General features: G+C 30.0%; 1 protein-coding gene across 2 annotated transcripts in view; it reads left to right on the top strand.

Moving 5' to 3' along the window:
* The window catches only part of LOC136980273 (cilia- and flagella-associated protein 61-like), a 54,102-nt gene that overhangs the window by 14,251 nt on the left and 17,588 nt on the right, over positions 1-22,263 (top strand). For both annotated transcript variants that reach the window (XM_067276360.1, XM_067276359.1), the window contains 10 exons: positions 1,330-1,438; positions 2,631-2,763; positions 3,679-3,821; positions 5,211-5,247; positions 9,396-9,520; positions 12,098-12,206; positions 12,413-12,483; positions 13,976-14,102; positions 15,794-16,009; positions 19,980-20,048. In XM_067276360.1, coding sequence (XP_067132461.1) covers positions 1,330-1,438; positions 2,631-2,763; positions 3,679-3,821; positions 5,211-5,247; positions 9,396-9,520; positions 12,098-12,206; positions 12,413-12,483; positions 13,976-14,102; positions 15,794-16,009; positions 19,980-20,048 — 1,139 coding nt within the window. The remainder of the gene's footprint in view (positions 1-1,329; positions 1,439-2,630; positions 2,764-3,678; positions 3,822-5,210; positions 5,248-9,395; positions 9,521-12,097; positions 12,207-12,412; positions 12,484-13,975; positions 14,103-15,793; positions 16,010-19,979; positions 20,049-22,263) is intronic.

Genomic DNA, 22,263 nt, shown 5'->3' with positions numbered 1-22,263 from the left:
AAAAAACATAAATTGCAGGATAGATAGATAGACAGATAACACTTTATTGCACCAAAAATACATCCACGTTGGATCCGCGCTGGATCCAGCTGGAATGATTTCAATCCAGCAAAAATCCAGCTGGATTCAAAACACTGCTGGATTGCAATCCCTAATTGAAGAGCTCATAATGGAACCTGAAACGGATCTGACAGCAAAAGAATGCGAAGAACTCTTGAATAAAGAACACCAAGAAACTTGGTGAGATAGGTTTTATTCTGAAAAAGAGGATTAATGCCGATATCTGCTATTAATTAAAGTTATTTTGAAGAAGTGGGGGATGTCAGATCAACGGTCTTAAAATGGCATACAAACCAGGTTGAGGTTAATAGGCTTGGGGATCTCTACAATTACAATGCTATTAATTACTTCTGAAAATCCTGAAGAAGAGAGAAAAGCAATCGACATTAGACAGATTCTTAAACCCCCACAAACAAAAAAACATGACTAATAAAAATGCAAGACTGTTTATATATGTATTATTATTATTACATATAAATAAACATAGTAAGAAAGTATATATTTTTTTATTTTTTGGGGTCTCCAGAATGTGAATTAATCAAATTCCCATACAAACCTATGGTAAATTGATAATCAGTTAACGAACAATTCGGATAGCGAACAAAGTCTTAGAACAGATTATGTTCATTAACCGATCATCCACCGTATATTAAAATAATGCAAAATTTTAAGGAAATGCATCCAAAAGTAATTTGCTTTACAATAAAAATCATTTTAACTGGACTAATGAAATCAATTTTTTTAATGTTTCTTATATTGATAAAAATTTCATATATTTAAAATAGCTTTATTGGGCTGCAGTTTGAAAAACTGTAGACCAATAAAGCATTATCTGTCTTTCCTTAATCTCTAGAGCAGTGTTAGATAAATAAAAGTCAAGACCAGATATAGAAAGTTTAAAGAGGCCCCGATTAACTATATATGAACTTCTGATGCAAACTGGAAGTCACATTACTTCAATTGAAAAATTTTCTCACAAAAGGAGTTAGATAATGACCAGCATTACTCTGTTTCTAACGGGAAAGTATGATGTGCAGGGGCAAGACACTTCAGTACTAATTTGAGGTGGAGAGTATATATTTTAAATTAAATAAATTAAAAATATGATTTGCAGCCCAGCATTGTTACAATGTCACAATAAATAATTGCTTGTTATATGCTAATTCAAATTTTTAAAATTATTGATATGATATTCCAAGATTTTTAATTTTATAATGAATCAATTTTGTTGTTGTTTAGGCTATAATTTCATGTTTTTTAATTTATTAGATCACTTAGAAGCTGTGTTTAAACCTATAACTGAAATAAACAAAATCAAAATATTGTATGTTGCTTATAGACAAAATTTTCAAAAGTTGATGCATGTTAGAGATGGAAGGTAAGTTAATTTTTATAACTTTTATATTTAAAAGGTATTACGTGACAGTTAATTTAGAAATAAATGCACAAAATATAAATACACAACTATATATAATAGTTTGAAATCTATTTGTAACTTTTCTAGTTAATCCTTGTTTTGTAATAGAGATTTTATGTACAGTATATAATAATGCAATTATATTAATACAAGATTTGATCAAAAAATATGGAGATCGTTCATAAAATAAAACATATATCTTTAGACTATTTAAATGTTATCGACTTCAACATAAATCTTTCTGCTGCAATACACTTCTGGAATCACTTTTTACACTTCTGAAAAGCCACCACATATTTCGATTATGGAATGGATTCTGCAGTTCGTTCTGCAATGTCATAAATTTCTCTTGTCCTGAAATGCCATTCTTCTTATGCTTGCTTGCAGTGTGGAAAAAGAAAGAAGTCCACCAGAGGAAAATCAAAGAAATAAGGTGGCTAAGAAATGAAGAAGTAAAGAATTTCACGCCAGAAATTTCCATACAAGCATTGTTACATGGTCTTGAAGTGTTATGAGGTAAACACCTAGTGTGTCTCTTTCACAAATCCAGTGTTTTTATCATCAAAGTTGTTCTCTTAGATATTAAAAAAAAACACTTATGTAAAACTCAGATTGATATTTGTTCCAATTGGCACATATTTGTTTTATTAGAAATCAAAAGCATGCATTTTATGTTTTTCAAGGATCTAATTTATCTAATTAATGCTTTGTATTATTTTTATGTTAAAATTATTGTTTATTTTTAAATTATTTCTTTAAATTCTATTAATGCCAAACGATTTTCGGATTATATTTGGCTATGTTAATGTTATTATTAATAATTAAATGTTAAGTAATTCAGCCTAGTGGTAAGCATTTGGCACCATCTCTTGATAAATTTAATGAATTATAATTAATATTTTAATAATTATTTTAAAATCTCTGGAAGAAAAGAATTAGCCTCAAACCCACAACTCTCGAATATCATGCAATCACATTGCCTGTTACACTACCTGGACCTCTGTCCGGGTAGCAAAACTATTAATTTATTGATAGATATAACTATACTGGTTATTAATAATAGGATTTATATAGCACAATATAATCCGGCAGCCATTAACCTTAAAGACCAGATTAAGCAATATTTATATTGAATTTCTATTATTACTTTTAGAATCGAAGATAATGATCAGTTGAGTCCTCTGTTAAATGAGACAAATCCTCTAATAGCCGAAACCTATGGAGAATTTTATTTTGTAGAATTACTTAAATTGGTTAACGAAAATGCATTTATTCTAGTTGCAGAGGTATTTATTATGTATTAAATTACTTTTATAAATTATAAATTAGCTTTTAAGTAAATAAATAATGTTAGAAGCAGACTGTAAATAAAATGGATATAGACCACTTCATTATAATATTGTTGGATGTGAACACTATAAGAAGTAATAATGGAGACAGGTTTTAAAAAAAATTTTGTAATTTTATGTTCCATTTATCAAAATAAAAAAGTTGTTTGTAATTAATGTTACATATGTTAGTGGGTACCAAAAAAGTTTTCTTAGTGTCCACAGGGTGGAAAAAGTTTAAAAAATATCTTGTTTAATTTTTAACGTTTTCAGTTTTAATTGTAATTTAAAACATATTTTATTATGCTAATAATTTTACATTCTGAAAACAAAATTATTTTGATGATGAGAGTGAATCTTGAAGATATTTAACAAAAGTAACTATTTATAGAACCAATCCTAACAAAGTTAAAAAAATAACAATAAAGCAGATTTTAATTGGATTATAATAATGTTATATATATTATATAATAAAATTATATGGGAAATTAATTATAAAGTTATTATGTAATTTGTACAGGTTATGTAATATCTTTAGAATTTTAATTTATTTATTTTCATTTTTGGCTCTTTCCATCCCATACACACTATGAGATCTTTTTTTAATGTGTTCATTGTGGGTTTAGCCAGACCCTCAACAGGAATGGCTGGATGGAGAGAGACAGGCCCGACATGTCTGAGACCCGCTGTCCACAAAAAATTCTCAGGGAGTGCTCACCTGGATTTTATTTCAGGTTCCCCTGAACTGTAGGCCAATACGAACTATCTTGGCCATCGGCTGTCATTATCAATGCAAAAAATACCCATCCACTTATAAAGAAATAAATAAATTTGTTCAAGCAGTTATTTATATATTTGATGGTTTTTATTTAGATTGAAGATTCTGCTGTTGGACTTATGATACTTTCGGCAGAAGTTGATGTCGAATTGTTAAATAAAAATTTTGATCTGAAATCATTTCACAGATTAGTAAAGAAAACTGAAATGGAAAATGAGAGAGATGAAGAATTGACACTGTAAATACATTTACTCTAATATTTATTATATATGAAAAATTAATCTCTTCATTTTACAGTGGTGGATTACACAATAGGCACACTATGCACACATGTCTTATCATCTTGAGAGGCCCCAAAAATTGCACAGCAAAAAGATAATGTGCTTCTAAATATTTAGTGAATTTTTAAAAAGTGTATATTTTGCATTCTGGTAGAAACAATGACATAACTCATAAATTAACAATTTTGTTTTCTTTTTGATATTAAAAGAAAGAAGAACACTTTTACATACAGAGGCTTATAACAGAATTATGCCTAGAGTCCCAAAGGAACATAATCTACTGCTGACATTTTCTATTGTTGGGCTGCAATTTGAAAAAATTGTAGACCTATATATTCCCACTGTCATCCATCCATCTGTCTGTCTTCCCTTAATCTCAAGAATGGAGTTAGATAGATGAAAGACAAAGCTATATATGGAAACCTTAGGAGCAGCAGGGGGGCCCGATTAACTATATATGAACTTCTGATGCAAACTGGAAGTCACGTTATTTTCATCCAAAAATTTTTCCCCAAAAGGTGTTAGATAGATGACCGACATAACTCTATTGTTAAAGGAAAAGTATGATGTATGGGAGCAAGTCACTACTAATTTGAGGTGGAAAGAATACATTTTAAGTTAATTAAATAAATCAAAAAATATGATTAAAAATTGCAGCCTGACATTGTGACAATATCACAATAAATAATTGCTTGTTGTTCGTCATCTTTCCCATTCTTATTTGATCTGAACAAATAAAAATTTAGTTGTTATTTTGCCAATTAAATTTTAAATATTTGATTATAATAAGTGAAATGTGAAATAAATTATTGTACTTATGAGGTAAATTAAATGTGCAAGATTTTTCAAAGAATTACATTTTTGTGTTTTTAATAATAATAAAAATGATGAAGATCTCTTGTGTCTCTAATTATTTTTTGTAAGTTTTAAGTAGGTAAGTATTTACATATCCAAACATAGAAAAGATATGGAACTGAAAAATCCATAGTTGTGCATTATAAACTTATAGGACTTCCATCACATATATAGTCTTTCATTAAGTAGGACATACTTGTACCATTGAAAATATTTAATAAAATCAAAATAAAATATTACATTGGTACAATTATATTTTATTTATTTATGATATTAAATTAAAGCATTGAGAAAATATGTTAAACTGCTGTAAATGGTATTTCTAAGGATATTATTTGTATTTCTGCAAATGACAGTTTTATTTTTGAAGGAGAAAAAATAAATTGTAATTTGATTTTTGGTGTTAACTATGATAAGACTTTAATGATTATTATTTTAAAATATGATCTTATTAAAAGATTTTAACCTTTTTTTAAATAATTTATATTTAGTGAAACAGAAAATATTAAGAATGTTGATTTTGAAGAGGTAAGATTTTCATTATTATTTTTGTAATTATTTTATTTATTACCATTAAACTAATTCAAATTTCCATACAATATATTGTAATTCTCTTAGAACGAGAGCAGTTAAATGGGAATTATATATATAATCTGACAAATTTATTACACTAAATAAGGGGACGTAAAAGCATACAATATTGCTATATACATTCACTATGTATATTCATTATTTCTTTCTCGTGAGTTCATGGATATCAAGAAGTTCTCACTTCTGGATATTTCATTCTATACACTGTACTGACTAAGGCTATACCGAAATGTAGCCAGTCTGGTTGTGGGGTAACTCGACTGAGGACTTTATAAATAAAACACACGTGTTGTTGGCAGGAAATAATTTAATAATAGAACAAAGAAATAATTAACAAACAGCTAATGAACTTAACTAATATTCTTAAAAAACTATACAATGCCTTGGCTTATCCACTAAATATAAGGTAATGCTTGGAATAACAATATTACTAAAATTCATTTATTCTAAAATATATACAAATATTTACAGGGTGGCATGCTTGGTCGTCACATTCTCTTAATACAATTACATTACGAATTTGATATCCTTTGTTCATGAGCACGTGGTCGAACTTACTTAACAAACACGATATACGGTGCCAAGTTAAAGAATTAATTGTCCAGATGGTTACTCCTAGTTCTTATGTATAAGTTTAATTAAATTTTTTGCCAATTCTCACAAAATCCAGGTCGATGGTGTTTGATTGCCTTCAAGCACACTGCGGTTCGTTCTTCTTTCATTCCGTTTAACCCTTATCCAGAATCCTTTCTTCTAGTTTCATTCAAATTGGAGCTCGCAGGTTCAGTCCCGTCTCCAGAGTCCACAAAGAAAAAAAGGCCGTTCTCACCTGTGACACGTGTTTTTATATCCCCTGCCATCCGGGAGCCGTTAATAGGCTTGTGACCCTCTCTAAACCAATCCACATTCACAACTGTCGTGACCCCAAAAGGTGATACGGAACTTAAAGCAATACAAACACGTCACAATCAACAGAAAACCTGATACAATATTAATAAAAAAGAAAAAAACGGAATGAGTCTACATAAATTACAACTATTGATTTCTTTACAATTACTATAGTGGCGGAGCACTACAACACTCACTGATTGCATCTTGGTTTTAGTCAGCATTTCAATATATGTATACGTATACATATATCTTAGAGTTTGCAATACTTGAGATAATGAGTCCTTTGTCCTTCTCTTACACATGCTCACTTTCCATTTTTCAATGATCTCCTCTGCCTGCACAGTGGTTACATCTGACGAGACAAAGCTCAACAAGGAAAAAGCTGGCCACCATGCCCGTCATCTCAGTTTTATACCTTCGTAGACATTGTGGCAGTATGTCATAATTTGTATATTTTATTTTTTGTATATAATGTTGGAATCAATGATCAAAATTATTGTCAAATGTTATATGACATCGTTATGTACAATGAATTGTGTCATGATGTTTTGTAAACGTTCTTCCGTTACATAATAAGGGGTTGGTGGCACTGTTGACCCCTCTGGGAACTGTTGGTGACAATGACCTAGTTTCACCCTCTCCCCTTTCCAGTGCTGACCTTCTGTGAGTCAAGACAGTGTAATCTTTGTGTATTCTTTGTTTCTTTGTTATATAACCAGTTACGCAAGTCTAACTAGTTTTTACTAATCTTTCCAACAATCCTTCCTCTTTGTTCTTTTGTCTATCATCTTCTAGAATTTTCTTCCCCAACCTTTCCCCTTTTTGGGTGATGGTGACCTACATACAAAACAAAGAAAAAGGAGGAGCCCCGAGGGCTAAATAGAATGACAAGACCCTCTTGGCTGGGATGTCTGAAAGATAGGATGTGTGGAGAAGTCTTCTAGGTCGTTTCAGCAGCTTTTAGTGACAAAAGATAAGTTGAAGCAAATATTGAAAGTTAATCTGATATATTTCGATATAAGAACTTTTGAAAGTTGCCATAGTGAATCTAGTGAGATCTGGAACCATCCATATATAATTTTTGAGAAGAGAATTCAGAGATCATCATCACCCCAAGACCATTGATATATTTGGTACCTCAACTTTTACTATCCTTATCTATCCTTCTATTCTATGCCTATTTCTTTGCTTCCTGTTTAGTATGTAATTACTTTTAAGTGTTTAACTATAGTTCGTTTTTTTGTATAACTGTAATTATTTTTAGTAGATTTCATGTTGCGAGGTTAGATTTAATCAGTTGTTCAAGTCTTTACACCATGCTTGGGTATTTACTATAAGAATATAAATACTGTAAATGAGGAGTGTTGGAAGTGTTGGAATCCAAAGAATCCTGCTAACAACATGCAAAGTGAAATAAAGAATATATGTATATATTGTGTGTTTTTCCTCTCATTGGATTACTCACACCACATGTAGATATCACAACATTACTTTTTCATTTTCACTAATCAGGACACATTGTGCATGTTTACTACTTAAGTACTCTCTAGTGATTATTGGCAAAGAATGAAAATTTGGAGGGAATTAAGCCTGGCTATGTATCAAGATAATAAAATGTTTTAGTTTGAGCTGTTTATATTCAAACATTGAAGCATACAAAGACAAAAAGCTTTCTGAATTCTATAATACTACAAAATTTGATACACAAATTGAGGATTATATAGTGAATAAATACTTCCCGAGAACTGTACTCAAAAGTATAACATACTCAGTTTGGCAGCAAACAGTTCCTGGATTGTTCGTAAAGAAGTAATCAACTGAAAATTTTCTGACACCCAACAATTCTTTCATTAGTAGAGAAGTTATGGTTAGATATATGCAGTATTTAAATAATTTAACGACCTGTTTACCACACTACCATTTTAAGTATAAAGAAAGATATTTATTTATAAGTTTATGTGCATAGCATTATAGTATTTTTTCACTCCAATGCAACATTGAAAAAATATACAAAACAATAAATACAGTAGCAAAAATAAACTAAAACACAAGTATTGAAAATGACTAAACCTCATTGTGTCTATCAACCACAAGTATCCAGATGAGAATAAATCAAGTTATCTGACAATTGGTGATAAATATTTTTTAATGTAATCAGTTATAAAAATATTGCATGGAAAATGTTAAATATCTTAAACAAAAAGTGACAATAAAATTATGATGTAATACTGTCTCTTCTTTTATGGTTTTTTCTGCTTTTATCTGACAATCCTCAGCTGTGTGGTTATCCTTACCTCATTACCTATGACTGTCTGGCAATAGAAATTACATCTTATTATTAATATAGCAAAATTATTGTGGAAATGTATTTATTGCCTAGCATTTCCTGAATCTGGAAATATATGCATTTGTGTCTAGAGCTTATCACTTATACCCACAAGTTGAACAGAAAACATTGGAAACTAGATTGTGATAGGAAGTTGCATCACAATGGTGGCAGTGATAGGTTATTGTATATCCTTTATTTTAAATTTTTCTCTAGTCTGCATTGAGCCATTAAAAAGTTGGCACTCCAGACTTTTGCAAGAAGTCATCTATACAGAGTCTATACTATCTATATTAGGACAAGTACAAGTAAAATTTTAACAACCACTTTGATAAACTAGAAATATTTAGGAAACAGTTCTGTCAAACTGACTGAATCCCATCACTGGTTATATGTATGTAGATTTTATTTCAAATATATTAGACTAAGATATGAGAATCTTGGCTACAAACAAAAGTAGAAGTTAATGTCTAATAAATTCTGAATATCAACAAAACAAAACCAAAAAAACAAAATTATTACATGGTCATCTTTGACAAGACTCAACGAATGATTAGAATCTGTTGATCAAGGCTCAAAATTTTTACATGTTTTGTTCATTGATATTTTAAGTTAAATATAATTGAATAATTAAAAGTATATATATTACAATAAATATGATAGTTTGATAATCATCCAACCAACCAACAGCCAAATTAATTGGGCAGAAATGATGTTACAAATATTAATAATTAATATTTGTAGCATAATTTCTACTCGATTAATTTGGTTGTTGGTCGGATGATTATTAATACTTCGGGTTCTTGAGATGTTTACATATGATATTTTGGTTTGAAAATATTTTTAATATATATTTTGATACTTTCAGGAACTTGAATATCCGAAATCTCATTCATCCTCTGTTAGTACGTTTGAAGGATTCAATTCAAATTTACAGAAGATTAATTGTTTTTGCATTCATTTCTATTACATAAAGGAGGAATACAAAACAAGGTTGAGAATTTAACCAAATTTTTTAAACTATACTAAATATTCTGTTAGATAAATCTAAAATCACCAAGTACAGTGTCTATGTCAATAATGTAACACCTACAGTAGACCTGAGTCTGCTAGGAGAACTTGGAGGGTAAGGATATGCAAGATAATAAATAAGGACCTTACAAACTCTTTGATATCCAACAATAAACATTTAATAATAGACAATTACAGATAATTTTCGATACAAAAGAATCCTGGGAGGACAGAACACGTAACCCTTATAAACTAATGATAGATACACTAAACATGGGTTTTCGAAATATAATGAAAATCACGTATGACAGTGGAAATAAAGTCTTACATAAGTTCCTTATAGCTTCCTTATCCTTTGTCAATGCTCACTTCGTAAGATTTTGATGTCTTGACTTTGATGTATTCGGATTCTACCGATCTCTTTGAAACTCACACGTATAGTCCTTTTTCTTTGTTGGTCGGAAACTCCTAGATTGGGTTAACCGTTGAACAGCTCGGAAACGGAACCAGACAAAAAGGTGCCTCTCTACGAAAGTTTCTTGCTTTTATATCTCCTGCCATTAGGCATGACGTACAAGACACGTGGTCTAGGCCACTGACCAATAAACATCCATGACTGGCAACACCCATTCAAAAAACCAATACCATAACACAAAACGGAATTGCACAACAAAAACAAATTTAAAAAAACCCGACACGACATGTGTAATGCTAAAAACACAAAATTAATAATAATAATAAAAATTGTATAGTGCCTGGGCACTACAATAACATCAAGATTGCTAATTCCTGCAAAACAGTATTACAGATGATATGAATAAATTAAACAAATCACTTAAAATATTAAATCTTTTAATAAATATTAAGAAAACCAAAGTTATGCTATTCAGTCTTGTTCGATTATCTCTCAATATTATCATCCAACTAAAAATTTGGTACTTATGACTTGTTCCTGACATTCTAAACCTAGCAGTAAAATTTGACCCTAAACTCACTTTTAGTCTGCAAATTGATAATTTAATCAGAAAAATTCCTATTTGCTGCAGTTTTAAAACAATTTCTGCTAAAAAATATCCTCTGTGCAATATTCTTCATTAACATTTGATCTCTAATGTGGGCTTCTACATCTCCATCCCTTTTGAAAAAAACTCAATGCTGAAATTTCTAAAATGTACTTCTTATTTACAAGTTATCTAATCTGGCCTTTACTAACTCCTCCAAACCTCTTTTTTTTTATCTTCTGACTTTTTATAATTAAGGTCCTGACTGCAAGAGAGAGAGAGAGATAGTGTGTTCACAACTGATCATGAGCAAGTATTTACTTTATTGACAAATGGAGTCTTTGAGAGGAGGTCTTCTAGTTTTGGTTCTTAATTAAATGGGGAAATGGCTGCAATTTTAATGGTAAGAGAAACTTGACCAGTCGAGTGACAGATGATCAGATGACTGAATCTGCCTGCTAACAGCAACTGGACTGCTAAACCAGGTGGCCAACAAGAACTGGATGACCTCTATGACCTATGAGTGGTCCCTTTATACCTTTGGTCTGTCTTCCAAGTTAGAACATTTCCAAAAATGGTTCAGATGGACTCTGTTAATAACCAATCTGAATTTTTCTTCTCTTGCTTCCCAAGTTGAGTAACCATCTGAAGAAGCAGTGTAATTGGAAAGAAAGTGTTTTCTTTAACAACATCTTGTTATTTCCTCGTTTTCTTTTCTAAAATTTTCTCTTTTGTTAACAATTATTTTTCTTTTTATAAAAACTGAAACCCGGGATCTAACAATTGTATTAGGATGTGACAATTATTGTCTTAGCGACATTGCCTGTAAATTAAAATGAAAGAAATAAGTAAAATCATAAATATCTAGCTTACTTGTGCCCCTGTATATATAAATATACAGGGGCACTTGGGCACATAGCTCCTTTTTCATCTGTGTTGTCCTTTTCTTAATACTCGAGGAGTCCCAAATTTCATTATCAACAAACAACAGAAAACTCATGACTTGTAGTTATCCTATTCTGCAAATATAAAAGAAACTAATGAATGATATTTGCCCTTTGTCCCATGTAACTATTTTTATATAATTATTTGTTTGTCTTATGTTGACCAAAACAACATTCCTTGTTTTTGAGGCCAAGTTATCCCTGAGTGCAACTGGTGCCACCTTGTCGGAATGCCAATCCAATGTCAAATATAATAGTTCTTAATTCATAGTTCAGTAGTATATTCTTGCATAATGTACGATGCTCTTTATTATTATTTTTTTATAGCTTTTTCCCCTTTACAATAGTCTGAAGGCACTGCTGTAAATATAAAATTTTACCATAATAATTTCCTGACAACTTACTAATGAAACTAAACTTTTATTTTCATTGTGTATTATGTGAAGGACAGTAATACCTTTCTTCATATTTTTGGAACAGCCTTTAAGTAAAGACCAAATCTGAGTTATGTCATATAAAAAAATTAAATACTAAAGTTAACGATTTAGGTCAAATAATTTTAAGTTATTATTTACTGTTTAATTAATTTTACTAATATAAAAGATTTGTTTCAGATCGATAGAATTTCTTTTTTCTGCATTTGAAAAATACGAAAATATAGATCATTGCATAATTACCATACCTCACAGCCTGCCAGAATTTCCTTTATTAAAGCATTTTGTGGTAATTTATTATTATTTTTAAATGAAAACAATTCATGTTATTTGTAATTAATTGTATATTTTGTAAAAGCTAATAGTTTCACCAAAACTGCGAATAATCTTAAAAGAGTAAAATAATTACAATATTAATAAACAACTGCGATGTCATATTTTTGTGGTTTTAAATGCTTAGATCTATTTTATTAATGGTTCTTAAAAATTTTTCAGAGGTTAACACCAAGACCAAATTCTTTTTTTCCTCATAATTTATATTTGTGTCATAAAGCAAGTTTGTACAGGTATTTATTTAATTATTCATATATATTTATTTTTACATACATATATATTAAATTACAGAATAGTATAATTGATAGCCACAAGATGTCTTTTTCTATTTTTTCTTGAAGATGTTAATTTTTGAAGTTACAAATAATATTTTTAAATATTTTTTTGAATGCTATGTTATTTAAGAACAGCTTCTACTTAATGTTTGAACAAATAAATACTTTCTAAAAAGGGGTTGATGTTTTAAAGTGTGTTAAAAACATTAGCTATCTCAAGGATTCCAAAATTATGGAGATGTTTGTAATTTTGGGATCATTGGTAAAAGATATATATCCACAAAGTTCGATGTATTATTAATTAATCACTAACCACCTTATGGCTTCTGAGAAAATTTTACTTAAAGCATAATCTTGGTGGCCATAAGGTGGTTAGTGATTAATTGATTACAGTAGAGCATTGATTATCCGACTCAATTGGGGACTGGTGTTGGTCGGATAACCGAAAAGTATGAAAAAATACATTATTAGTATAGTATGTTAGTATATCCCATGTAATTAGTATATTAGTATATCGCTATTAACCTACTTTGCGTTGAATTTTCATCGATGTTAAGCCTAACAAAATTTTTTTAAAAATAATAATCGTTGCTATTGTATCGTTAAAAATTATTTCTTTATTTTGCACAAAATAAATACAGTACTGTACTGTATATTGAAAAATACAGTATAAAACAAAAATATATATATATATATAAATATATATTCGGGTTACACATTTTATATAAAGTAGGCCTATACATTAGAAAAAGAAGTCCAAAATTTTCTTTTGCTTCACAGCTGGCACTCGTTTTTTTGCCGCTAAATCTCACACGTTTTAAAAACTGGAATTGGATAGTATCATTAAATAAAATTAAGCCTCGTTTAAATACTGGCCTCTCTTTCATGGTCGAGCCAGTGTTGCCAGCAAAAACAGGCAAAATTTAACAAAAATAATATTAAAGTATCCAAGACATAGCCAAATATCGTAGCGCCACATCACTAGCGGACATTTGAATTTGCCAACTAGAATCTGGTCGGTTAACTAATGTGACAGTTGATCAGGGGTTGGATAATCGATGCTCTACCGTACTTCTTTTTGAGAAGTGTGGTCTCAATTGTTAAATGTATCTTGTAGTAATGCAGAGGCTCTGCTATTCACTGGAAAAATTCAAGAATACAGTTAATTTCAAACATTAATCTTTTATATCTGAGCATCCTCTAATAGTTGGTGAATGTTTTTTTTTTCTTGTGTGTGATTTTTAATTTTATATAGTGGAAGAATTTTATATACAGTTTGCTAAACCATTAACTTCTGCATTTATACAGTATTATATATGATGAGTAATTCAATAGATTAATTTATTAATTAAAATACAGTATATTTTCCATCAGGAATAATTAATACATTAAACAGATATATAACTTGTAGTTGTTTATGAATGCGTATTAATTCATATTTACTTAACAGCCATTTTCAGGTACGATATGCAGTTCCTAACGATTTACTCAAAATTACGAGCCTTGTAAAAACATTAAAAGGAAGTAAGAAAATAATAAATGATGTTATCCAGTATTTTGATGCAGGATGTGATGAGGTAATGTAAAAATTTTGTATGTATTTATTAAAATTCATAACTTTTTAACATAAGAAATAGTGGTTTTAAATCACTTCAGATTTTATTTGGCTTAAATTTGAGTTTAAAGTGCTTTGATTAAGAAAATGGTGATATTGTTTTATTTTTTTCAAGTAAAATCTAAATTTAAAGCAGAACTAAGAAAAATTGAATAACCTACACAATCACTAACAGGGTAGGGACCCCTTATCCTGTTAGCAGTTGATGTATTTAATTTTTTCATATGGAGTTGGTGGAAGCTGAAGCTAGAATTAAGAAATTTTTATAATTTATGAAATAAACCAAACTTTTCATTTATCCTTGGTTAAGTAACAGGAGTAACAGAAATGGTTCAGTATCTTGACTGTGATAATTTTCTTACCTAACATGCAATTGTTTTTTTTGTTGCTGTCCAATTCAGTCTATGTTCAATGCAAATTGATAGTTAGTCCTGGTTGTCCTATTTCCATTGTGCTTTGTTTGATGACAATGTTACTAATAGATTTTATAGGTAATACTACAGACTAATACAACACATCACATCAAGTTGCAAGCATTTAACACAAGCTGAATATGTACATTGTCATAATTAAACAGCAAATGTTTACACACACAAAAAGACAAACTTCTGCACATCAGGAACCATACTACAAATACACTCTTCATATACTCATAGAAAACAACAGACAAAATATACCGTACTATTACTGAGCCATAATCAAAGATAAAACAATATATCACAACAGAGCAGACATCCTATTCATCAACAAACAAAAAAGCATATACATCATAGACATAGTTGTTCCAAACACTCACGACATGCAAAATACATACATCGAAAAAATTAGTAAATATTCAGAACTCGTTCATAAAATAAGGTGTCTGTGGAGAATGGATGAGGTACTTATTGTGCCAAACAGCACCGGATTTAACAATCAGAGGCCCATGGGCACAAATAAGATGGGGGCCCCTTTTAAGAGTAGGCAAATAATTAGTATGTAGTAGGCAGCGCTAGAATGGTCTTGTCTGCATCAAACTTGCACAAACGTGTATAAATAATCGCACGATATTTCAAGTATTTTAAAGGTTTCAACTGTAGGAAGTTGTAAATTTCATTTAAAAATAATGTTATTGTAAACATACATATATTTTATTGTGTAAAACTAATTATTTTAATTTAATTGAAAAATACCTATGTACATTTTTTTTCTGCAAATTAACTTTACACTAGTCAAATTTATATATATGCAGTAAAGTATATAGTAAAAAAGAATTGCTTAAACATAGTTTGGCGGGGGCCCTGGGTACCAGCTCCAAATGCCCTTATGTAAATCCGGTGCTGGTGCCAATAGTTCTTTCTTGCACAGGTGTCGTACCAAATACTCTACATAAAAGTCTAGAAACATTAGGGCTTGACAATAGCATATACATCACACAACAGAAGGCTATTATTCTAAACACATGTAGTATGGTCAGGAAATTCTTTAACACATAGACATACATGAACAGCACATTAAAAAAAGCATTTGTTTCTGTAGTTGTTCCTTGACTCTAGTCCTGAATAGCACTAGGTATTGGTATATACACCATGTAGGAAAGCATTCCAATAACAAAATAATAATAATAATAAATTTATGAATTTCATTTTTTATATATTCTATAAATCATTACAGAGAAGAAGAAAATTGCATGCTTTGGTTGCTTTGAACATTAATCAGATAATAGGAATAGTTGTATTGAGGAATAAGGATGAATTGGATACTATCAATCTACATTACTTTTTAGAAAACTTAATGCAGTTTGAGTATCATGGTGACAAAGACTACGGACATGTGATCCACTGTCTCTTGGTTCCAATGTTTCGAAACTATTCCAGAATGTTTTTAAAGGTACAGATGCATTTAATATATTTACAGTATTCTTAAAAACAGTCTTTTTGTGTCATTTAAATTGTAATACGTATAAAATAATGAAGTTGTTAATTATTAATATATTTTCAAATTCATTTTATCAATCTTTATTTAAGTTTATTTTATCCCATTAAATTGCTATTAAAACATTCCACATTTATTTAAAAATCTAATGCTGTTTTATTTGAGGTGTGCATATTCTGTTCTACAGGTTTACTTTTGTGTAAAACTATTGTATCATTGTTTTTAAATTTAGTCTAGTTTTTTCATAATTACAGTATGTCATTGCTTCTATACCAGTAATTAATTAATTTTGTACAATCTATATATATAAAAACGAATGTCTGTGTGTGTGGTGTGTGTGTGTTTGTCCTTCATGCATTACCACACCATTTATCCGATTGCCATGAAACTTTGGGAAGTTGTTTAATACATTCCCGCGAAGGTTTGTGGCATATGTGAAGATCCCCATTTCCCCCCTTTCAAAAATATATTTATATATGGATTAAGGCTTTTATGTCCAATAGATGGCGCTAACTTCAGACGATCTAAGTTTGCTTTTCTGTGAGGCATTATGCTTTTCTGTGAGAATGGACCTAAGCAGATCATTTTCTACCTATCTATATAAATAAAATATGACGTTTGTTTGTTCCTACAGATTCCTTTGAAATTTTGACAACGTTGCATTCGAATATGCACGTGTTTTTATATAATATACATGTCGAAATTCTCCCTACGGGGGAAGATGGACGGGATTAAGGCTTACTGTGAAGAACTCGGCTTCTATTTATACTATTTTACATGCGGTTTTTTGCGTTTTTAATTGCGTTTTAATAGGTGACGTCAACAGAATATACACTAAAAAGGGATTTTTCGATATTCCCCAGCGGGGAAAGGGATAGGATTAAGGCTTACCGTGAAGAACTCGGCTTCTATTTATACTATTTTACATGCGGTTTTTTGCGTTTTTAATTGCGTTTTAATAGGTGACGTCAACAGAATATACACTAAAAAGGGATTTTTCGATATTCCCCAGCGGGGAAAGGGACAGGATTAAGGCTTACCGTGAAGAACTCGGCTTCTATTTATACTATTTTACATGCGGTTTTTTGCGTTTTTAATTGCGTTTTAATAGGTGACGTCAACAGAATATACACTAAAAAGGGATTTTTCGATGTTCCCCAGCGGGGAAAGGGACAGGATTAAGGCTTACCGTGAAGAACTCGGCTTCTATTTATACTATTTTACATGCGGTTTTTTGCGTTTTTAATTGCGTTTTAATAGGTGACGTCAACAGAATATACACTAAAAAGGGATTTTTTGAAATTCCCCCCATGGGGGAAGTGTTACACATTTATAATAGATACATTTTGAGCCACAACAATGCGTGGCCGGGTCAGCTAGTGTAATTATAAATAATTCTTTAGAGTTAAAATTTGAAAACTTCCACTAGTCATAAGACTGAGAGATCTCAGAACAATGCAATTAGTCACATTGCTTAGGTAACAAATAAATACTTAGGAGAATGTGTCTTAATTTTTGATTCTTATGCATTTGTGATTGTCATGTTAACAGTAATAAAATTGCTGGTCCTATAATTAAAGCTTTATAACAGCTTTAGTATATACTAAACTAACATTATTTATGAAATATATTGATTAATAGCTGATGTGTCATAATCATAAAGCATTATCCTTATAAATATATAAGTCGTTTGAGTGTGCAATAGTCCACAAGAGGCAGGACAAAAAAAAAATAACAACAATTATTTATTTTTGTCTCACGTGATTAGCAATATACAGGATTCTTTCGGATTACAACTCTTAATGTTATACAATATCCCAAACTGGGGCGAGGAATTGAGCAAATACAGAAAAAAAGAACGCACTCATGACAATTAAGAAAAGACGGACTTGAAATCTTACAAGTAACTTACACTAAATTACAAACTAAAAAGGAAAGGAAGAATAGCAAGAAGTTTTAGTATGATTAGAGGAGGTTATAAGGATTACCAATTGTCTGTTTGGTATTGACACTCTTCTGGTGGGGAACCACTCTAAATCGTTTCTCACTGATCTTTTTGCATCTCTTCAAAGCTTCTCCTTTGTACAAGGGACGTCCTCTCTCTCTCTCTCTCTCTTTACGTTAGCGGGGGTCCTTTCTTTTTCTGTAGGTCACCTTTGTCTCCCTTTGTCTTTCCAGATGACAAGCAGGAGCGTAACTTTCTCGCACATCTACCTTTGCCAAGAGTCCGACCCAAGAATGAATCTTCTTATCATTCCAGTAGCCTCAGGGACTTCACTTCCCATTGTTAACATGACTCGTGGAAAGGGTTACCCCACCCACAGGAAGGAATGTTAATAGAAAATTTGAGAAAACAAAAGGAAGAAGAAAGAAAACTTAAAACTAAACTTATATCTAATATATACATTAATATGGTGTATTGCCACATAAGCATAGTGCTTTTTTTGGATTATGAAGCAGTAGATTAGGCAACATGTGGAGTTTATATAGTTATTTAAAATATTTTAGATATTTTATATTGTCTACAATACTTAAATTAGTCACAGTTACAAATAGAAATAATAATTTCATTTTTTTTAAAAAAATTTGATATAAGAGAATGAAATGTTTTCTGTGGAAAAACTTTTGGAATATTATAATTTCCAAATGTTTTCTTCCTTATTGTAACAGTTAATATATAACAAGAATAGTATCAAGATAGATATTTCTAATACCTCTTCTAGTTAAGGTCATTAATGAATTTATAAAATGCAGATTTGATTTATGCACAAGTACAGTACAATCTTAATCTGTCAACAGTTTGAGCTTGATTCATTGTTGGATAGAAAAAAATGTTCTTGGTTCTATTTGAATCAAATAAATTTATTTGTATTATAAAAACATTTCAATAAATGAAAATATTAAAACAAAGGAAAGAATTTCTTTATGTAAATAATAATAATAACACTCAAAATCTTTCAAAAAGTTAATATGGGGTCATTTGTGTATTAGTTCAGGTGGAATTCCAGAAATTTTTAAGCCCGATTCCATTGTCATGTGCTGTCACCAATAATTACTACCTCTCCAGAAACTAAAACTTCATTACATATCACATATTTTACTCTCCTCTTTCCTGTGAAGAAATTGTGTAAGCAATCTGATATAAAAGCAAACAAGATATTCATACAGTTAATTACTTTGTGATGCCAACTTGGACTTGCCATGTAGAACATATGTATTGATTAATGTCTAAATAAGAATTTGACTAGTTAATGAGCAAGTTTTAGAAACTGCAATATTAAATTTAGTTAAATTTACATTGTCATCTTCAGACCACTTTACCTCTTTGATTTCTTCTAAATTTTTAATTGGAATCTAGAATTCTCTTCATCTAATGGCCGTGACACATCTTGGTTGCACTTATTTGAACACTATTGCAGTTTTGTTGAACATGATAGCAAACTATCAAGATATTGGCACAAAAATAATGGTACAATGGTACATATTTGCATTTGTCGGGATAGGTTTCAGATACTTCAGCTCCATTCAAGATTTGATGTAAAGCTTATAATGAGCCTCATATTACAATAGATAAGAGATTTGTTAATAAAAATTAAAGAAATATTATCATATTCTTATACTTTAATTCAAAAATTGGTTAAATGTTCATTGTAAATGTGACATGACTGCAGTACGAACATTCCATTTCTGGTCACAATGTGTCACAATAGTTCTTATGCCTGTCCCCTCTTTTTTGTGTGAAGTAATAAGTGAATGATCTCTATTTTTAAAGTTTTTATTTGGATTCATAATAACAAGAATTATGCTGTTATGAATTTATATTATTTATTTATAAGAAGTATATGTAAAACTGATTTAAAAAAAATTAAGATAATGATATAACACACATTCAATTAAATTTTATTTTATTTTCTAAACATTTCAGGAAATTTTACGTATTACAAAGAAAATGACATTGCATTATGCCGTTTATCCTACTCGTACAATTAATACAGTAAGTAATATTTTTATGGTCTTAAAAATAAAATTTTATTATTATTTATTTTATATAGTAAGCTGAATTAATCAATACATCTTTAACAGTAGGTGCAGTTTAAAAATGCTAATGTTTTTGATCCAGTTAATGGATTATCTTTGGGTGCAGACAATTCAAAATGGAATCATTCCATTTTTGGCCTGACATGCACATAGATAGCCCATTAACCAGGTCAAAAATGTTAGCATTCTTAAACTTCACCTACTGTTAAAAGGTGCATTGATTGCTTAATTCAGCTGAGTGGCTAGTTCATTCTTATTTATAAAGTAATGTGTATGATAGAAAATATTAAATGAGATTTTGTTATCTTAAATTAATAAACAAATTTATTCATTAATATATAGTATTTATTTCCTTTTGATGTTACGAGGGCTATTTTTTAAATAAGGTCCATTTGTGAAAGAGAGTGAGACTGACATGCAATCGCAGCAGTGTGCATAAGCGTCTGCTCCCAGCATGCTTTGCGTGCGTTTAGATGCCATTTGCAGCCATATCATCTGTCTGTGCGCTGAGCTCAATCTGTTATTCGATTTCAGCACAAAAGATCATGGCAACTATCTTTTAGGACAGGAAAGGGACTTTGTTAGTGGATTTTATGCCAAGAGGCACAACATCAATTATGCCAAGAGGCACATCAATTCTGATGCATATTGTGTGACCTTTAGAAAACTCTAGCATGCCATACAAGACAAGCAGCATGGCCTAACGTCTTCCGGCGGCCGGCAGGCATCAGATTTTTTTGAAGTCAAAATTTAAAAAATTGTTGACCTGTATGACAGATGTTTGAACAAAAATGGAAATTATGTAGAAAAGTAGATAAAAGTATGTAGAATATAGGAAAAAATATATTTTAATGATATTTACAGTATTTTTCTTCTTATTAAAAATAAGAATATTTAAATATTTAAAAAATAACCTTATTTAAAAAATGCCCTTCATATTATTGTAATGTAATAAAATAATTTTAGAAATTCTACTTATTGTGCTTAACTTTAAGTTTTGTTTATGATTTTATTTTCAGTTAGCAATTAATATAAATAAATGATGATAAATGACATATCACAATTGGTATGAATAATATTCTCATTATACACTATAAATATTTATCTAGAATACATCAATTATCTTAGACTCTTGTAATAGTTTGGAATTAATAAAGAAATTATATGTTATGCTTAATTTGAGATTTTTCATTTGCAATGTCGATATTTCAACTTTTTTATTTTGGAATCTGCCATTAATGCCACTATGTGCTACTTAGCCACATTTATTTTCATTATAAAATGTATTACTGCTTTGTTTAATAGAGTATTAAATAAATACTGTGCAAATATACAAATGAAAGTATGGAAGTTTTTAATATTAATGGTCTGAAGCAGTATTTCCCAACCCATGTGCCACAACAAATGTGTGTTACAAGAGTTCCTTGAGTGTATTGCAGAAATATTAAATACCATATTTTTTAAAAGTTTCATTTATATTTCGTCTTTTTACTGCCAACCATCTGAGCGAAGAATGAGGTATTCACTAAAATGCTGATTATTGCAAAATTGTGGAATTGATACTCTTCACAAACATTGCATGCATTTATGTGTATGCTAGTGTACCAACATTTTGAAGCTTCTATAAATGTTGCAACCAATCAGCTTAAAGATGAATACTAGCTCTTTACACCAGTGGTGTCCAACCTTGTTGTTTCTCTGGGCCACATTGGACGAAGTCATGGAGATTTTGGCCACAAGTATATATAATATACTTGTGGCCCAATCCTTAAATATATAAGTATATTTAAAGATTCATTTGTAGATTATAGTAATAAGTATTAAAACTTTATCACTAAAAAGGATATTTAAAAAAATTACTTCTACAGACACTTTTAATTTTTACTTAGAAATAGATAAATTCATTTATTATAAAGGAGACAAACAAAAATTTATTTGAAAAACACAAATATTTGTTTTATTTGGGTCTCTATTTAATAAAAAAAAAAAAAAAAAAAACAAGAAAACACCATTTTAAAGTGCATTTTTATTCATCTAATATATTTATAAATAATATGTACCTAAAAAGTAGCCAATGTGCCAAAATTTTTTACGTCAAACTAAAAAAGATTAGCCAAATTTGACACACAAGTGCCAAATCTTGCATTGCTGGAAGGAATATTAGATAAAAC

The sequence above is a fragment of the Centruroides vittatus genome, unplaced genomic scaffold (assembly GCF_030686945.1).
Source record: "Centruroides vittatus isolate TY-2023 unplaced genomic scaffold, ASM3068694v2 contig_683, whole genome shotgun sequence".
Taxonomy (NCBI): domain Eukaryota; kingdom Metazoa; phylum Arthropoda; class Arachnida; order Scorpiones; family Buthidae; genus Centruroides; species Centruroides vittatus.
Note: the sequence above shows the minus strand (reverse complement) of the source record. Positions and strands in the feature narration are given on the sequence as shown.